The sequence below is a fragment of the Prionailurus viverrinus genome, chromosome D1 (genome assembly GCF_022837055.1).
Source record: "Prionailurus viverrinus isolate Anna chromosome D1, UM_Priviv_1.0, whole genome shotgun sequence".
Lineage (NCBI taxonomy): Eukaryota > Metazoa > Chordata > Mammalia > Carnivora > Felidae > Prionailurus > Prionailurus viverrinus.
In genome coordinates, this window is record NC_062570.1 from 55,536,484 (window position 1) to 55,557,404 (window position 20,921).

At 36.9% G+C, this 20,921-nt stretch overlaps 1 protein-coding gene across 5 annotated transcripts in view; it reads right to left on the reverse strand.

Moving 5' to 3' along the window:
- ACER3 (alkaline ceramidase 3) overlaps positions 1-20,921 on the reverse strand; it is a 190,226-nt gene that overhangs the window by 78,158 nt on the left and 91,147 nt on the right. For 4 of the 5 annotated variants that reach the window (XR_007156241.1, XR_007156240.1, XM_047877779.1 and 1 more), the window contains exon 3: positions 6,647-6,699. The exons of the other annotated variant lie outside the window; for it this stretch is intronic. Coding sequence is in view for 2 of the 4 variants with exons in the window: in XM_047877779.1 (XP_047733735.1) it covers positions 6,647-6,699 (53 nt within the window). In the remaining 2 variants the exon portion in view is untranslated. The remainder of the gene's footprint in view (positions 1-6,646; positions 6,700-20,921) is intronic. 5 annotated transcript variants of the gene reach the window in all.

The following is a 20,921-nucleotide window of genomic DNA, read 5'->3' on the forward strand; positions in this document are numbered from 1 at the left end:
GACTTACACACTAACTATAAAATATCACTGAAAGAAATTAAAGACTTAAATAAATGGGAAGACATCCTATGTTCAAGGATTAGAAGACACTATTAAAGAAAGCAATACTCTCCAAAGTGATCTGTGAATTCAATGGAATCCCTTTCAAAGTCCCAGCTAATTTTTGCAGAAATTGATAATCTGGTCCTAAAATTCACATGGAAATGCAAGGGACCCAGAATAGTTTAAACAGTTTTTAAAAACAAGAACAGGGGCACCTGGGTGGCTCGGTTAGTTGAGCATCCAACTCTTGAGTTTGGCTTGCGTTGTGATCCCAGGGTTATGGGATCAAGCCCTGTGTCAGGCTACATGCTGAGCATGGAACCTGCTTAAGATTCTCTCTCCCCCTCTGCCCTTCACCCCCTGCCTGTGCACTTGTGCACTTGTGCACGTGCATGGTCTCTCTCTCTCTCCCCAAAGAGGAAGAAGAAGAACAACAACAAATTTGGAGGACTCACAGCTCCTGATTTCAAAATTTACAAATCTATAGTAATCAAGGCTGTGTGATACTAGTACAAGTACAGACACAGACCAATGGAACAGAACTGAGAGTTAAACTGAGAGTCAAGAAATAAATTCATACATTTATGATTGTTTGATTTTAGGCAGGGGTGCCAAGAAAATTCAATGTCAAAAGAATAGTCTTTTCAACAAATGATTCTGGGGCAACTGGATATCCACGTGTAAAAGAATGAAGCTACACCTTGACCTCACACCATATAAAAAAAATGAACTTAAAATGGATTAAAGAATCAGGAGAACAAATGCTATTAAAATGTCCATACTACCCATACTACCCAAAGATCACCCAAAGTGATCTATAGATTTAATGCAATCTCTATCAAAATAGCAATAGCAGTTTTCACAGAACTAGAACAAATAATCCTAAAATTTGTATGGAACCACAAAAGACCCTGAATGGCCAAAGCAATCTTGAAAAAAAAAAAAAAAAGAACAAAACTGGAGGCATCACAATTCCAGATTTCAAGATATGCTATGAAGCTGTAGTAATCAAAACAGTATGGTACTGCCCCCTTCCCCCCAAAAGACACACAGATCAATGGTACAGAATAGAGAGCCCAGAAATAAACCCAGGATCATACAGTCGATTAATCTATGACAAAGGAGACAAGAATCTACAATGGGAAAAAAGACAATCTCTTCCAACTGGTGCTGGGAAAACTGGACAACTACATGCAAAAAAAAAAAAAAAAAAATCAAACTGGACCACTTCCTATATCATACACAAAAATAAACTCAAAATGGATTAAACAACTGAATGTGGAACCTGAAACCATAAAAATCCTAGAAGAGAACACAGGCAGTATCAGCCATAGCAACATTTTTCTAGATATGTCCCCTAAGGCAAGGGAAATAAAAGCAAAAATAAACTATTGGGACTTCATCAAAACAAAAAGCTTCTGCACAGCTAAGGAAACAACCAACAAAACTAAAAGATAACCTACTGGATGGGAGAAGATATTTGCAAATGATATATCTTGTAAAGGGTTAGTATCAAAAGTATATTAACTCAACACCAAAACAACAATCCAATTAGAAAATGGGTAGTGGACATGAACAGACATTTCTCCAAAGAAGATATACAGATGGCCAACAGACACATGAAGAGATGCTCAACATTACTCATCATCAGGTAAATGCAAATCAAAACCACAATGAGATATCATCTCATATCTGTCAGAACGGCTAAAGTCAAAAACACAAGAAACAAGTGTTGGTGAGGATGTGGAGAAAAAGGAACCCTTGTGCACTGTTGGTGGGAATACAGACTGGTACAGCCGCTGTGGAAAACAGTATGGAGGCTTCTCAAAAAAATTAAAAACAGAATTACCATATGATCCAGTAGTTCCACTGCTGGGTATTGGCCCAAAGGAAAAAAAAAAAACATTAATTTGAAAAGATATATGCACCCCTATGTTTATTGTGGCATTATTTACAATAACAAAGATACGGAAGCAATCCAAGTATCCATCCATAGATGAGCGGTAATAAGATGTGGTAAATATGTACAGTGGAATGTTACTCAGTCATAAAAGAGAATGAAATCTTGCCATTTGCAACAACATGAATGGATCTAGAGGATATAATGCTAAGTGAAATAAATCAAAGAAAAATACCATATGATTTTACTCACGTGTATATTTAAGAAACAAACCAAAGAAAAAATGAGACAAACAAAAAGAGATTCTTAAATATAGAAAACAAACTGGTGGTTGTCAGAGGGAGGTGAGTGAAATTTGGGTGAAATAGGTGAAGGGGATTAAGAGTACATTTGTCATGATGAGCAATGAATACCATACAGAATTGTTCAATCACTATACTGTACACCTGCAACTAATATAATATTTTATGTTAATTATACTGGAATTTTAAAAAATGGACCAAAGACCTAAATGTAAGAGCTAAAACTATTAAGCTCTTAGAAGAAAACACAGGTATAAATCTTCATGACCTTGGATTAAGCAATGGTTTCTTAGATACGATATTAAAAGCACAGGCAACCTAAGAAAAAAATCAAAACCTGTTTGCTTCAAAGGATGCTATTAAGAAAATGAAAAAACAACCCACAGAATGGAAGAAGATATTCACAAACTATGTATTCAATAAGGGTCTAATACCCAAGATATGTACTCTTAAAACTCAATGATAAAAAGGCAAATAACACAATTTAAGAATGGGTAAAGGATCTGAATAGATATTTTTCCTGTGAAGATATACAAATGGGTAATAAGCACATGAAAAAACGTTCAACATCACTGGAAAATGCAAATCAAAACCACAATGAGATATCATTTCATAACCAGCAGGATGGCTATACTCAAAAGGAAGGACGAATATGGAGAAATTGCTGAAATTGCTGGTGGGAATGTAAAAGGGCACAGCCACTTTGAAAAATAGTCTAGTAGCTCTTCAAAAGGTTAAAAACAGAATTACCATGTGACCTAGCAATTCCATTTCTTTTTTTTTTTATGTTTATTTATTTCTGAGACAGAGAGAGACAGAGCATGAGTGGGGGAGGGGCAGAGAGAGAGGGAGACAGAATCAGAAGCAGGCTCCAGGCTCTGAGCTGCCAGCACAGAGCCCGGCGCGGGGCCCGAACTCACAAACCGTGAGATCATGACCTGAGCCGAAGCCGGACGCTCAACAGACCGAGCCACCCAGGCGCCCCATAGCAATTCCATTTCTAATAAATAAATATCTAAGAGAATTGAAAACATATATCCACATAAAATCTTGCACACAAATGTTCACAGCAACATTATGTATCAAACCCAAAAAGTGGAAACAGCCCAAAGTCCATTCATTGACAAATGAGAAACAAAATGTGGTATACCCATATAATGTAGTATTATTCACCCTGAGTCAAAGAAGCCAGACATGAAAGGTCACACACTGTATGATCCATTGCAATGACATGTCCGGAATAGGCCAATCTACAGAGACAGAGAGTAATGAGAAGAGATGGCTAATGGGCATGGGGTTTCTCTTTGGGATGATGAAAGTGTTTGGAATTAGTGGTGATGGCATCACAATTTTGTGAATATACTTAAAGCAATTAACTTATATACTTTAAAATGGTGAACTTTATGGAATGTGCATTAAATCTTTAAAAAAAAAGATTCATCTACATATCCACAATACTATCAACAAAATCAGGAAATTAATATTAATTTATTACTACCACGTAATCCTCAGACTTCATCCAAGTTTTTCTAAGTGTCCCAATATCATAAATGTAAACACACACACACACACACACACCCACCATCCAGTCCAGAATCACACACTATATGTAGTGGTCATGTCTTTTTGGTGTTCTTCAATTTCAAACAGTTCTTCAGTCTTTTAATTTTATGACCATGGATACTTTTGAAGATTACATGCCAGTTATTTTATAGAATGTCACTCAATTTGATTTTGCCTGATGTTTCCATATGACTAGATTCAGATCATGCATCTTTGGCAAGAATATCAGAGAAGTGATGCTATGTTCTTGCCACTGTATCTTGTCAGGTGGCACACAACTTTGATTTGTCCCATCACTGAAGATACTCACTCTATTTGACTAAGGTTGTTCACTGCTCCTTCACTGTAAAGTTACTTTTTCCCTTTATAATTATTTTATGGTAAAGTACTTCAAAACTATGTAAATTCAGCATCAATTTTTTAACTTATTCATTTACTTATGATCACTTATTGTTTCAATTATATATAGCTTATTATTTTAGTATGACTTCATAATTTCCCATTTTGTTCAATGGGTTATATGCTCAATGGGTTTGGTAACTATTATAAACTGTTACTATCAATATTTATTTTGATGCTCAAATTGTCTCAAATTTGGCCCATGGGAACCCCTTTAAGTTGGTTTCCAGTGTTCTTCTGACATGTGCCCATCATTCTTTTAGCTTTTCCATTCTTTCTAGCATAAAAAGATGTTCTAGGTTCATAATGTCCTTTTTTTCTGCCTCGGCCCTCTGAACAGCCCTAGTTCCTTTTATTATTTTTTTAAAGATTTTATTTTTTATTATTATTTTTTAAAGTAAACCCTATTCCCAACATGGGGCTCGAATCCACGACCCTGACATCAAGAGTCACGTGCTCCACCAACTAAGCCAGCCAGCCACCCCAGCACCGTTCCTTTTAAATGGAGAATGGTTTTTAGAAACCAGATCTGAATGTTAGGTATGCTCTTCTGCTCCCATGCCGGCAGACCTAGAGAATGGATGTATATATGTGTATATAGAAATATATGTGTGTGTATATATAAATATATAGGAGATACATCATTTATAAACTGTGGGTGATTTTGGTCAAATCAATTAGCCTCTTTCAGTTCTAGTATTGGAATTTATAAAACATGGTAATAACTATTTAAGATACTCTATATGAAAGCACTTCATGATAACTAGAGCTGGAAAAATTCCAATTATTTTTTAGTACGATCAAACACGAAGCCTTATTTTCAGGGTCTATATTTCAGCTGTTGCTCACTGGTATCACCATTCTCACTGTTGGAACTCTTACCCTATAGCTGTTAAATATTTTGAACAACATTCCTGCCATTTTTCACCATTCTCGAAACACATTTTAAGTGCTCGTTTTATCACTGTTGCCACATATACCAAACAATGAAATGACTCCCCGCCTCTCCATGGCACGATGGAAGTCTGGTATGTCATTTCATCCTTTCAGTACCTAGAAAGTTCTAACTAAATCTTTCAAATTTTGGTTAAATGTCTTTGACTTTTATACATTCTTCCAAACTCTACTGTGATGCCACAGATTTGTACTTCTTTTTAAAAATAATTTTCATATTATGCCATTGTTTGTTAAGTCTGTTTTTCTGCTAGAAAGTGTGAGAAGTATGTTCTGTGCTCAATTAAGTCAGATCAGTGTCTCATTCAATTGTGTATTCTCCAGAGCAAGCACAACCTGCACACAGAACACCTTACTATAAATATGTGTTGACTATCAGAATCAATCCTAAAAAATTATCTTATACATTTAATATAGATGTAATTAATAATTCATAGACTGTTGTATTCACAAATCCTTCTGGAATAGCACTGTCCAATCCAGCAGCCACCAGCCTTATCTGGCTACTGAGTGCTTGAATGAACCTAATCCAAACTGAGATATACACCTTATTTCAAGATAAGAAACATTTCATTAATACATTTTTATACTGATTATATGTTGAAATAATATTTGCATATATTGGGTTAAATGAATGTATTATTAAAATTAATTTCAACTATTTCTTTTTAACATGGCTTTTCTTAATGTGGCTCCCAGAAAATTTTAAATTACATATATCCTCATGTTATATTTCTACCGGACAGTGCTGTTCCAGAAGTTTCTAGGTTATTAATGAGGAATAAAGAGCTCAAAAGATTGGGGCACCTGGGTGGCTCAGTCAGTTAGGCGTCTGACTTCGGCTCGGGTCATGATCTCGGGGTTCCTGAGTTCAAGCCCCACATCAGGCTCTGTGCTGACAGCTCGGAGCCTGAAGCCTGCTTTGGATTCTGTGTCTCCCTATCTCTCTTCCCCTCCCCCTCTTGCACTCTATCTCCTTCTCAAAAATAAACAAACATTAAAAAAAAAAAAAGAGGTCAAAAGATTTATGACTAGATATATAGCCTCCTTAGAGCAAGGACAGTAAAATCCCTGCATAGCCCTAACACTTTGCTAGCTAGAGGAACCATCCATTCAAATGGATGCTGTAAGACAGACATGGGAAATGCAGGCATCTAAGAATATACTACCTTGGTGAACTGACTTTTTAAAATGCACCCAGGGGTCTGTACTCTGCAATCCTTCTCTAACACTTCATGCCTGCACAGAGGTAGTCAACGCTATACTGCTCTCACTTGTTTTCTCTATGAATAATTTATTTGCTCGCCTCTTTATTCCACTTAGTCAATTTGGATCCTCTGGCCTGAAGTAAAAAGAGATATTTAATCTCTTTTTTTTCTTTTAGTCGCTTGTCTCAACAGCATCCTCTAGTAATGTATTCTTCCCTCAAATTTGAAGTGTCTGGGTGAAGAGAAATAAGCATTTAGTTAATTTTGTCATTACTGACCTGCATTTCATATTTCAGAGTCATGTGGAAGCACCAGGATCCCATTCCTACCACTGAAATTAAAACAAACAAACAAAAAAAAAAGATTAGCGTGAAATTCTTTGGGGGTAGCCAGAGTGACTTGAGAAGGTAATATGACATTGCAAAGCACTGAGTTTTAAGAACAAAGTTTATGAAATCTTATGGCAGGATATAGTAGACTCTGCATAAGCTCTATAATTGATGAAATTTTGATATAGAAAAAAAAAACCCAAGTACAGGACAAGTTCTCATAAATTCCCTCTACTAAGTGGACTTATTGGACTAATCAATATTCTCCATTCTTTCTATAAAATATACTACCCAATGCTCAGGATAAGTTTTTTTTTTTTTTTTTTTTTTGAATGTATATAGAAGTTTACTGAATACACCACAAGGGAGGGGCGGGCAGGCAGGACAGCAAAGGAGAGACTGTCTACCTCCTAAGATAAGCTTTAGTGTTTATAGCTAGTTAGCTACTCTTTAGTATTTCCTAGCACTTCCAGCTCAGCCAAATAGCTGAATTGTATACTAAGAGTCAGACAGTTATGTCTGTTACCAAACCTGTTAATGCCACTGTATGTAGTTATCAGAAATATGATTCCAAAGAAAGCCGTTGTTTCTCCAGAAACTATTTAAAATGCTTAAAATGGGCTCAATAAAAGAGAGTTGCCAATAAAAACTGCTGTTGAATTAAGCGTGGGTAAGATATGTTAGATTGAGAAAAAGAGTAAAAATTTAAAGATTGTATTTATATCTCAAAGTTCTTTCCAAGTGCCTCTATTTTAAATAAACTGTTCATTTTAGGTTTTTAAAAATTTTTGTTTTTAATCCAAGAAAGTCTAAGGAGAACTATTAATTAGGATCCCATATTTAAAGGCCACACTGTATATCAAATAATTGTCAAAGATTATACAATTATATGTTCGAATTAAAATAAAATTTTAAGGTAGGTGTTTATATTGCCTTTTCAATCATTCTATGCTTTGAAGTTTTAAAAATTAGCTGACCAAATACAAGCCCCTATCAAACCTGATAAAAAAAGTTTCTACTGTGGTATATTAAACAATTCCACAAGCACTTACTGAGCACCTCCTATTTGCCAAATTCAGTTACAGTTACAAAGATAAGATTCAGTCATTGACCTGAATGAAGCATATAGTCTAATGGAAGAGACAGGCAGCTAAAATGCCAGTAGATGGAGATATAATGAAGAGATATGCAGAATACCACGAGAGCACAGAAGAAGGGCACTTACAAAGGAAGACAGAGAAAAGAAACCAGGGGAGTTAGCCTTAAGGATGGTTAAGAGCCTTAAGGGTGGTTAAGATGGTCAACAAACATGGTAAATGGGGGTGTCACAAAATTGTACAAAGCCACTTGAGAAAAATTTCAAGTTCTGTTACCATTGCTTTTTTTAAAAAAGTCACTAAATATGTTATCACATATCTTTTAATATTCAAAATGAAATGACAGAAGTAAACAATTACTGTACTCATTCTAAAGAAATGAGGAAGTAGAATAGTTGAGGTCTTTTTACCAAGGGAGAAATTAGAAGGTGCAAAGGTGGATGAATTAATGGAAGGGGGGTGGGGAACCCACAAACTGTGAGATAAAGGCATACAATATACTAAGAATAAAAATGAAATGCAGAGGGATGAGGCACCTGGGTGGTTCAGTCGGTTAAGTGTCTGACTTCAGCTCAGGTCATGATCTCGTGATTCGTGAGTTTGAGTCCCGAGTCGGGTTCTGTGCTGACAGCTCAGAGCCTGGAGCCTGCTTAGGATTCTGTGTCTCCCTCTCTCTCCCTCTGCCCCTGTCCCATTCGTGCTCCGTCTCTCTCTCCCAAAAATAAACAAACATTAAAAACATTTTTTTTTTTTAATGTAGAGGGATGACTATTCATTTTGAAAGGTAGACTGGCTACTTAATCATGATTTGGTCAAGAACTTTTTTTGTCCATACCTTCTCAAATGTTCTCTTGTACTGTTTATCATATAGCATTAAAAGTCTGATTTTCAGAGATCTCTACAATTTACTTCCTTTCAACAATCTACTGAGAAAGCAAAGAAATGTAATAGAACAGCATCACCTTTCTCGACACAATATTTTCTATTTTGCCACCTTAAAGCAAACTAATTTTTGCTAACGCTTGTCAGCTTTATCAAGATATAACTCATATGCCATAAAATTAATTTAAAATGCACAATTCAACTGTTTTTAAATGTTCAGACTGTGCAACCATCATCACCTAATTTTAGAATAGTTTTATCATCCCAAAGAGAAATCTCCTATCTATCAGTAGTCACTCCCTATTTCTCCTCACCTCTCCCCACTCCTCAGTCCTAGATAATCACTAATGTATTTTCTGTCCCTATAGATTTGCCTCTTCTGGACTTTTCATATAAATAGAATCATACAGTATGTAGCCTTTTACATCTGGTTTCTTTCACTGAGCATATTTTCAAGGTTCATTCACATTATAGCATGGATCAATAATTTATTTCTTTCATGGATGAATAATATTCTATTCTGTGAACACACTACATTTTATTCATCCATTCACCAGTTGATGGAACTTGTTACAAATTGCATGTCTGTGTCCCCACCTCCCAAATTTATATGTTGAAGCTTTAACCCCAAATGTGGAGCCTTTGGGTGTGGAGACTTTAGAAGGTAATTAAGTTGAGAAGAGGTCAGGAGGGTAAGGTCCCCTTGATGGTACTAGTGTCTTCCTAAGAAGAGGAAAAGCCAGGACCTCACTCTCTTATCTGCCTGCATGTAAACAAGAGAAGGAGAGGCCCCATGTCGGCTCTGTGCTGATAGTTCAGAGCCTGGAGACTGCTTGAAATTCTGTGTCTCCCTCTCTCTGTCCCTCCCTCATTCACACTCTGTGTCTGTCTCTCTCTCTCTCAAAAATAAATAAACATTAAAAAAATTTTTAAAAAACTATCAGATTTTAACAGATTAAATTCCAAAGTGCATGATTTAGTCTAAATAAATCTATATAAATCTATAAATCTAAGTCTATATTTAGTCTAAATCTTCAGCCTAAGGTAATTCTCTGGTTCTGTGTGAACCCTGAAGATTCTCATTTTATCTAACATATTCCATACTGTTACCCCCTCAGGACCAATGCTCTCCTTCCTTCCCTGAAGCAGCATGTCTCCTTCTAGTAAAGGCCAACCAGGCTCTTGTGCTCTAAGATATCATCTGTTCTCTTAAATCTTCAACTTATTATCACCTTTCTCTTCTGTCTCTTTAACATCTACTTCTCTAAGGGACTGTTACATATTCTCTCATAGTATCTCCAAAGCCACCTTTCCACGCCATTACCTATGCTTCTTCACTTCCCTGAGTTTTCAAAAGAACTGTCTCCATTTCCTTACCTCTATTCCCCATCGATTCCTCAAACCTCTTCACACCACTAAAACAGCACTTTTCTGTCTTCATCTCACTCACTCTCTTACTGGCAGTTAGTAACTGAAATACTTTCCTCTCTAGTTTTCTGTAATGCCCTATTCTCCTGGTTTTTATCTCATGACTGCTTCTTCCTAGGTTCCTTTGTTGGCTCCTTCTATCCTTCAGGTCTAAATCAGGGGCTGTAAACTCAAATGCCCAGAGAGGCATTTAAGTAAAATGGCTAAGTGAAGAACAATAAGGAACAGTAGAGATTGTGGTCAAATGTATAGACCAGTCTGAAGAGAACAGCCTGCGCTGACAGCTCCCATGCAGAAATACAGGCTCAGTGATGCTGTATCTTCTAATTATTCAAGAGAAGGCAAAGATCTGGATTTCTATGGGAACTCTCTCAATTTTCAAATATGGACAACTAATTTTATTTAAAATAATTTTTTAAACGTTTATTTATTTTTGAGAGAGAGACAGAACACGAGCAGGGGAGGGGCAGAGAGAGAGGGAGACACAGAATCCGAAAGAGACTCCAGGCTCTGAGCTGTCAGCACAGAGCCCAGTGCGGGACTTGAACTCACAAGCAGTGAGACCATGACCTGAGGTGAAGTCAGGTGCTTAACCGACTGACTAAGCCACCCAGATGCCCCTGGGCAACTAATTTTAAAATGGTTAAATTTTAAATTTAACCCAATCAAAACACGTCTACATGCCAGATTCTGCCTTTGGGTGATGAACTTGTGGTATTTATATTCATCTTCAGCCATCTTCTCTTTCTACGTTCATTCCCTCAGGTGATCCCCTCAGTTCCCACAGCTTAAAAAAAATTTTTTTTCAACGTTTATTTATTTTTGGGACAGAGAAGACAGAGCATGAACGGGGGAAGGGCAGAGAGAGAGGGAGACACAGAATCAGAAACAGGCTCCAGGCTCTGAGCCATCAGCCCAGAGCCTGACGCGGGGCTCGAACTCACGGACTGCAAGATCGTGACCTGGCTGAAGTCGGACGCTTAACCGACTGCGCCACCCAGGCGCCCCGAAGTTCCCACAGCTTTAAATACCAACTTTTGACAATGATGCCTAACCCCCTCCCCTGAACTCCAATCTCACATATTTTAACATCTACCTGACTCTGCATTTAATGTCTCACAGGCATTTAAAAACTCAACATAATCAAAACGGAATGCAAGATATTCTCTCCACACAGTTGCATAAACTAGAAACCTAGAAGTCAACTGAAAATCTTTTTTTTAACCCCCACATTTAACACATTAATAACCCCTACTGGCACTCTCTCCAAAACACATCCCAAGTCATCCACTTCTCTCCAGTGTCCACTGGTGCTGTCCCAGTGTTAACCACTATCATCTCTCACTTGGACCACTGCAACAGTCTGTTAACTGGTTTCCCAGCTTGCACTTTTTACTGTCTACAAAACCATTCTCAGGGCGCCTGGAGGACTTAGTTGGTTAAGCATCCGACTTCGGCTCAGGTCAGGATCTCGCAGTTTGTGAGTTCAAGCCCCACGTCGGGCTCTGTGCTGACAGCTCAGAGCCTGGAGCCTGCTTAAGATTCTGTGTCTCCCCTCTCTCTGCCCCTCCCATGCTCATGTTCTGTCTCTGTCTCTCAATAATAAATAAATGTTAAAAAAAATTTTTAAAAAACCCATTCTCCACCAAGCATCCGGAATGATCTTTTAAAAGCATAAATAGCATCATGTCACATTCCTACTAAAAACCCTCCACTGGCTTTTAGAATAAAATCCAGATGCTTTACTCTGGCCCTGCATGATCTGGCTCTTGCCTAAATGCCTCCAAATTCGTGTTTTGCCACTTTCCCCCCTTAACTACTACAGAACATTAAGGGAGAGAAAGCAAACAGGTAATTACTATATGGTGTATTAAGTGCTGTGGTAAAGATACGCATTGTATTCAGTGGGAGCACAGAAAAGGGACTGAGGAAAGTTTAAAAGGCAGGCTTTCTAGAGGAAATGATACTATGCCAAGTCCAGAAGGACAGACATGCTGAATTTGCCAGACAAAGAGGGTTAAAGGCAGACATGTAAAAATATAGGTGGTTCTGAAAATAGCAAGTCGTTTGATATAAAATATCAAGTACACCCGGGACAGTTGTAGAAGATGAGGCCAGTAAAGGCAGAGAATCCAGATTAGCACCAACCCGCCAAGGCATACAGATTTTCAAACAGTTATCTCTTTTAAAGAGAAAATGGTTGAATTAAAAGTGGCATGCCCGGCTGGAGAACCCTGGCAAAGTTTTAGCACAGTTAACCAGTTCTTACCACTAACATGCTACAATTTGTCAACAGGTATATATTTTCTGAATAGTATCCCAACTAGCACAAATAAGAAATTCAAGAACACAGAGGTTGAGTTGCCCAAGCCAAAGGAACAAATGTGAAATGTGCGAAAACAAAACAACGTTCATTGATCCTTAAATTATACAAATTAGAAATTCTGGAGATTCTTTAAAAGGAATCTAGGGGCGCCTGGGTGGCTCAGTCGGTTAAGCATCCGACTTCAGCTCAGGTCACGATCTTGCGGTCCGTGAGTTCGAGCCCCGCATCGGGCTCTGGGCTGATGGCTCAGAGCCTGAGCCTGCTGCCGATTCTGTGTCTCCCTCTCTTTCTGCCCCTCCCCCATTCATGCTCTGTCTCTCTCTGTCTCAAAAATAAATAAAAACATTAAAAAAAAATTTAAAAAAAAAAGGAATCTAAACATTTTCTTTTTTTCTTTTTTCTTTTCTTTTTTTTTTTTTTTTTTTGCTCTTGACATGTAAATTGACTCAATCCCATGGAGAATGAGACAATTAATGTAAGGGTGATTGTTAGCCAACATTTCATCACAATGTTTCCCTTAAAAGTCTGAGGCATCAAAGTTAAAATAAAATTCACATTTATAGGAATTATCTAGAACGTTCCAAAAAACAAGCAACAGGGACAAGTTTCCCCACATGGCCATGGCTAAAGTGAAAACCGAGGCAGTCAAATAGTAATGGAATTGGAATAAAAAGGTCAATGTACCGTCTTCTAATTAGATGTTCATATTCACAGCACTTCAGTACAGTTTCAAGTCTCTCAAGCATGTAATAGAATTTCACTGAGTTAGAACCTCTTGATTTAAATATTCTGGCAGGCTACCAAAGTTTTTCAAGGTTACAACAGAATACAGATATGTTCCAATACCCATTTATTTTGATCCATTTGACTGACCATACCATGGAAAGAGTGTATAAAGCTTTGGAATCAGATCTAAACTACAATCCCAAGTCTATCACTTATTACTTATCTATTTTGGCAAGTTGCTTAAGTCTGTTTGAGACCCAGATATCTCAACTGTAAAATAAAGACAACAATGTTTATCATTGAAAGGTTGCTATGAGGATTACCTCACATATACCCGACATATAGTAGGCATCAATAAATTTTATTTTCTAATCCCTAACTCAAGCTATTAAAAAAATTCATGTAAGGGCACCTGAGTGGCTCAGTTGGTTAAGAGTCTTGGTTTTGGCTCAGGTCATGATCTCACGGTTTGTGGGTTCGAGTCCTGCATTGGGCTCTGAGCTGACAGTGTGGAGCCTGCTTGGGATTCTCTCTCTTTCCTTTTTTCTCTCTGTCCTTCCCCCTCTCTCACTCTCTGTCTTTCTCAAAATAAATTTAAAAACTTAAAAACTTTTTTAAAAAATTCATGTACATAGAGAATGCAGTCATTAGATTTCTGAAGTAGGTTAGCTTATTTACCATGACAGAAAGTTAAAGGTCCACGAACAACTGAGCTCCTTTCAAAGCCTATCATGATTTACCAAAATGTATAAGAAGGGACCCCGAATAGATGAAAAAGGAGAAGGGCATATTATTATAAAGTATCAAAGGCATTAATGGTGTAAGGTGTGATTATCTTAAAATTATGAACTCAGGTTAGAGATTTTGGTGTTATTGGTGGTGTCAAAACAATGCCAGCTACAATTACAGGGTATGCATGTTTGTACTTTCCTGGTGAAGTTAGCATTCACATTAGAAACAAAATGCACCACTGTATTAGAGAGGTAGCAGAACGTAGTGATTAAAAGAATGAGCTTTGGAGAGGTGTCCTAAGAAGTTTGTACTTTATGCCTAAACTGATGAGAAGTCACTTAAGGTATTTAATAAGAGCTTTTCTAATTGTTTCCCACCTACCCTAAGGGGAACTGATCACATTCCCTTTTCTAATTTAATACTTACCTAGTATATAGCCTTATTATAGTACCACATATACATACAGGAGCTAGAATATCCTATTTATTTAGCCTTATCAGTGTATTGTTTTGGACCCCTTTCTCCTGTCCCACTCAGCATCAATGAGGATGCTGATGGGCTACTACATTAGTTTAGCAATTCATGAGCAACAGTAGTAACTACATTAGAATGGTAGGCAGAATAATGGCTCCCAAAGATGTCTGCATCTCAATCCCAAAACCTATGAATGAATATGTCACTTTACTTTAAATGCCAAAGATGATCTTACAAATGTGATTAAATTAAGGACCTTGCATTGAGGAGATTATCCTAGATTATTATAGTATGCCCAACCTAATCACCTGAGTCCTCAAAAGCAGGAAACTTTGGGAGATGGGACTACGGAAAAATGCTCAGAGATGTAAAGTTTCTAGCTTTGAAGATATAGGAAAGTGGCCATGTGCCCAGGAAGGCTACAGAACGCTAGAAAGGGCCGATGAGCCATGTAAATTGGAAAAAACGAGAAAACTGACTCTCTCTTAGAGCCCCCAGAAAAAAAAAACACAGACCTGCCAACCTTGATTTTAGCTCAGTGAGACTTGTGTCAGAATTCTAATCTATAGAACTATAAGATAATAAATTTATTTTATTGTTTTAAGCTACTTAATTTGTGGTGCTTTGTTATAGTAGCAATAGAAAACCAGTATGATTGGGGTGCCTAGGTAGCTCAGTCAGCTAGGTGTCTGACTCGATTTTGGCTCAGGTCATGATCTCACAGTTCGTGAGTTCGAGCCCTGCCATGTAGGGCTCTGCACTGACAACACGGAGCCTGCCTGGGATTCTCTCTCCCTCTCTCTCTGCCTGTCCCCTGCTCACATGCTCTATTCTGTCTCTCAAAATAAATAAACATTAAAAAAATAAAACAACACGATTACTAACAATGGCTAGTATATTAGTTAATAAACTGGTATCTGAAGTGCCTTTAAAAACTCTTGCCTAAGTGGGGCACCTGGGTGGCTCAGTTGGTTAAGCATCTGACTTTGGCTCAGGTCATGATCCCCGGTTTGTGGGTTCAAGCCCCGCATCGGGCTCTGTGCTGACAGCTCAGAGCCTGGAGCCTGTTTCGGATTCTGTGTCTCCTCCTCTCTCTCTGCCCCTGCCCCCCATGCTCATGCTCTGTCTCTCAATAATAAATAAATGTTAAAAAAAAAAAGGTTTTTTTAAACTCTTGCCTAAGAACTTTGGCTCCTCTAAAGACTACTAGAAAAAGTAAAAAGGCTTAAGTTACAAACTGGGAGTACATATTCACAATACATTATCTGACAAAGGATTCATAACCAGAAAATGCAATACAAAAATCAGCAAGAAAAAGACAACCCAATTTTAAAATGGGCAAAAGACTTGTAGAGTCTTGTAGAGCCATTACAAAAGATGCTATCCAACAGGCCAAAAAGTTTTTGACAAGTGCTCATTATCATTATTCAATGAAGAAATCTAATTAAAACCTCAATGAGATATCACTACACACCAAACCGGAATGACTAAAATTAAAAAGACTAATAAGCATGGGCAACAATGTGGAAGAACTGGAACTCTCACATATGGCTGGTGTGAGTATAAAATGGTCTAACCATTTAAAAAATCGTTTTGACAGGGTGCCTGGGTGGCTCGGTCAGGTTCAGGTCACGATCTCACGGTTCATGGTTTCAAGCCCTGCTTTGGGCTCTGAGCTGACAGTTCAGAACCTGGAGCCTGCTTTGGATTCTGTATCTCCCTCTCTTTCTCTCTGCTCCTCTCCCACTTGTGCTCTCTCACACTCTCTCAAGAATAAGTATTTAAAAGTAAAAATAAAAAATTGGCAGTTGCTAATTAAGTCTAAATGCAGACTACCCTATGACCTAGCAATTCTACACCTAGGCATATCTCAAAGAAATGAGTGCACGTGTCCATCAAAAGACATATTCAATATCCACAGAATCTTTATTCACAAAAGTCCCAAACCAAAAATAACCCAAATGCCCTTAACAGAAAAATGGGCAAATGAATTATATTCACACAACAGAATATTACATATCAATACAAAGTGAACGAACTACTGATATTAAACACAGATGAATCTCAAAAACATTACATCAAGTGAAAGAATACAGATGCCAGAGGACATATTCTGTGACTCCATTTCCAAAAAGTTCAAGAACACACAAATTAAAATATGGAACTAGAAGTCAGAACAGTAGTTACCTTTGGGAGAGTGTTGACTGAAAAAGGGCACAAGGAAACTTTCTGGCCTAACTAAAATGTTCTGTATCTTGATGTGAGTGGTGGTCACATGGGTAAAATCTCATTGAGCTATATGTACACTTACGATCTGCACATTTTACTACATATGAAATATACCTCAATTTTTAAAAAGGAAGAATTGGGAGGTGGAAACCTCTTGTCTGCTGTGCTCCAAATATACTTTGCCCATCAAATACTCCCACGTAAGTGATTTTAGTACTATTCATACTGTTTCTGGAACTGGAACATCTATCCATGCCTCCAGGCAGGTTAAGAAACAAACAAATATTCCACAGGTAGAGGATAAGTAAGAATACAAAATAACATGATAATAATGGATAGAGATAATATGGTAATTGAAGGGAGAACCAAAGTAATTCTGTTTAAAGGTATCTATGGACAACACAGGGGAATATCTAGACTGCCTAGGGAGGTTAAGGTATGTTCAACAGAATGGAGCTACAGCAAGCAATAATAATGGACATGATAACAGAAATGAGACTAGATGTTATAATTTCTTAATATTTATTTTCTTAGAACATAACTATCATTCAGTTATCATCTTATTCTGGCTCCAGCCTAAAACATTTAAAATAAGTCACAACTGAGGCCATAGGAACCAGGTGAAGAGCCATTACAGCGGCCTGCTTTCCACCTAAGGCTATTTCTTACCATGCTTTCTACTGGCCCACTTTAACTTTCTACCAGGCACCTTTCCTGGCCGTCTCATTTCCTCACTTCCTGTCCACGCACTACACAGGACTTAGGAATCTGTGGTTGAGCCTGTCCCTGGGTTTTGGCTACTAGGCTGAACATGTTCATTCAAAGTATAGTCATATAAAAACCACACTTGCATATGCACAAAGATTAAGAAATATTAACCAAAACATGAAAACACCTTTTCTGTTGGGTGATCTTACTATCACATTACTTTTTCAACAGATTAGAAAAAAAGATCATTGATGTTTCTGGTAATGTCTGAAAAACTGAAGCTAAAACTTATTTATTACCAATAAATAAGTTATAAGCAGGTTATAAAATGATTTCTAAAGGTCTTTTCCACAGCACATTGATTTTATGTCTGTTTCATTACAAACTGTAATTGCTATAATCTAAAAGGTTATTAGTCTAGTTTATACTCCACTCACTCTGCCCTAGAACAAAAGGCATCATGTTCTTAAGATCATTTCAGAGGACTTTGATTTAGCCTAGCAGTGGCAGACTCTAGGTAAGATCATAACTAAACTTAAGGCTATTCCATGCAAAAAATTTTCAATGGTCCTTTTCACGAGGAAATGACTTTGTGTCTCTGTGACATTTCTACTTCAATAACTTTCATTTCACCACTAGACTTAGAAAGAGATAATAAAGATCTTTATATATGTTTTGACTATATTACAATTCATTTTGTTTTGTTGTTGACAATTACCTACTTATTTAGATGAACTCACAACAAATACATTTGTACAACTACAAACAAATTTTGTAAGTTTGGGGGTAAAGAGAAAAATTAAATCTCATGAAAGAAAATTAAATCTTGTGGAAAAGGTTTCTTTTGGCATGGTTCTATTTTAGATTATGAACAGTTTTAAATTACTGGTTTATGGCATAATGATTTAAAGCATAGAGATCGGAGTTCAAGGTATTGCTCATCATTTACTAATTTTGTGATCTTGGTCAAATTACTTCTCAAATACTCACTTATAAAATGAGGTTAAAGAGTTCCTCATAGGTTGTGGAGAATTTTAAATGAAATAATATAAATTAACATACTTACCACAGAGTCTGGTACATTATAAATGCCTTATAAATGATAATTATTGTTGTCTCTTCAAGCTCCATCAATGTTAACAGCAAATCTTATGGCCTCATAAAAATTAATGACTAAGCCATAGTCACATGAAGCTTGGAAAATTCTGAAAGTCCTAACATCAAACGTTAAATAGTAACCAGGCAGGCAGAATTTAGCTTCAAATAACTTGTCTTTGCTTTTCAATTTATTCTCCTAGTTTTATTATGAGACAAGGAGTATTAAACTCATCTCTCTATATAAATAATTTTGCTGGTTTCAAAAATATTTACTTAAAACAAATATTATGTTCCTATTCCCCCTTCAATTTAATAGCATTTCTACTTTTCTAATAGACTTATTAGAAAGATAATCAGAGGCAAACACCTTTGATTCTCCTATTGATGTTATGAACATCTCTTCCTTTCATAAACTGTATACATAGAGAACAATACAGTAGAAAAATAACCCAAAAGAGTAAGATTTTTAGACAAAGGGACTTGGGTGGTTCCAAAGCAGCTATAACTGGGATGGTAAATTCAGTTGAAATCAGGCTTATCAGAAGAACTGGCAATTGCTCAGGGACACAGGATGGGAAAAAAAATAACATTTTTAACTCTTTAACTTCTTTAATTCTTCCTCATTGTACTTGGTATCTCTTCTTCCTAACACTGAACATATCCCTCAGTACATACTCAATTATAAAATTATTTAATACCTGTCTCTGCTGCTAAACCATAAGCTCCAAATAACAATGACTGAAGAATGATAGCTAGTATATAATAGATTCTCAGTAAACATTTGTTGCATGAATTGGAAAATGACTAAATTCTTAGTGGATTTAGGTTCCAAGCCAGAACACAATATACCTCATAAATAACTAACAGTCTGTCCCTAATATGCCTCAACACAACATGAAAGTTCCCAATTCTTTCTTAAAATCTCCCTCAACTCCAAAAATTAAGTGCATCTCAAGTAGTTATTAAGGATTTTTTATCACAAAATTAAAATACTGAAAATCTTGTTGACGTATTTACTAAATGTCCTTGGATTTGTTAATCAAATCTCTGTTTCCAGATAAAGTTTATTCTGTGTGTGTGTGTGTGTGTGTGTGTGTGTGTGTGTCATAAACACACATACACACATATTTTTAGGGGGGAGACTTATCTCAGTAAAAAATTCAAACAAGTATATATATGAAAAAGAAGTCTTAGCAAAAATGTCTGATGTTCAAGGTGTGTAAAAGAAAGCATTAATTCATTCATCAAACATTCTCACGTGTTTAGTTTGCATCAGGGATTGCTGAATGCCAGAAATCCAGAAGAGTAAGACTCAGCCCTGCTTTCAGGAAGTTCAGAAGGAACAGACACTTAAAAAACAGATTATGACAGTTAATATGTACAGTGATATGCTCGCAGTCACAAAAGGAAGAATGAGGTATAGGAGTAATACAGAGAAGAGACTGTTAGATCAGCAAACACATCCTTCCTGTAATTACTGTCCATTTTTGTTCCTATATTTATTTATTCCAAATCTATTGTTTACTGTTAAACTGCTTGGTATTCTGGCATGCAGACAATTAGTGCTCAATAAATCTATTTAAAAAGTAAACACTTAGGGCACCTGGGTGGCTCAGTTGAGCATTCTACTCTTGGTTTCGGCTCAGGTCATGATGCCAGGGTCATGGGATCAAGTCCCATGTCAGGATCTGTGCTGAGGGTAGAACCTCCTTGGGGTTCTCTCTCTTTCTCTCTCTCTCTCTCTCAGGATCTGTGCTGAGGGTAGAACCTCCTTGGGGTTCTCTCTCTCTCTCTCTCTCTCTCTCTCTCTCTCTCACTCTCACTCTCACTCTTACTCTCCCCCAACCCCCAGCTGCTAAGCCAGCTAGTGCGTGCTCCCTCTCTCTCAAAATAAATAAAATAAAATAAAAAAGTAAACCCTTATTTTGAAAATACTTCAAGATATTACAGAATTTATAAAAATATTACAATGAACTCCTATATAACCTTAACATAGATTCACTAACATTTTGCCATCTTTCTATTTACATAAAAAATGTACATAAAATAAAGTAATACACACATTAGTGTTATTTTGTTGAAACGTTTGAGAGTAAGTTGATGAGACTATGACCTTTACCCCTAAATTCTTTACCAGGTATCTCCAAACAGGAACGTTCTTACATAATCACAATGCACTGATCAAATTCAGTAAACTTATATGAACGCAATATTACTATCTAATATACAGTCCTTATTCAAATTTCACTGATTTGCCCAGTGCTGCCCTTTAGACTTTCTTCTCTGCGTGCTGCCAATCCCATATTGCACTTATCTGTTAACCTGGAACACTTCTTCAATCTTTATCTTTCACTACTTTTAACAATTTTTGAAGCAAACAGGTGAACTGTTCCACAGAATACCCCTTAATTTGTTTGAATTATTTATTGATTGATTGATTGTTTCCTCATCATTTAAGGTTATGCACTTTTGGCAGAGATATTGTATAAATGATGTTTCCTTTTCAGTGCATCACACCAGGAAA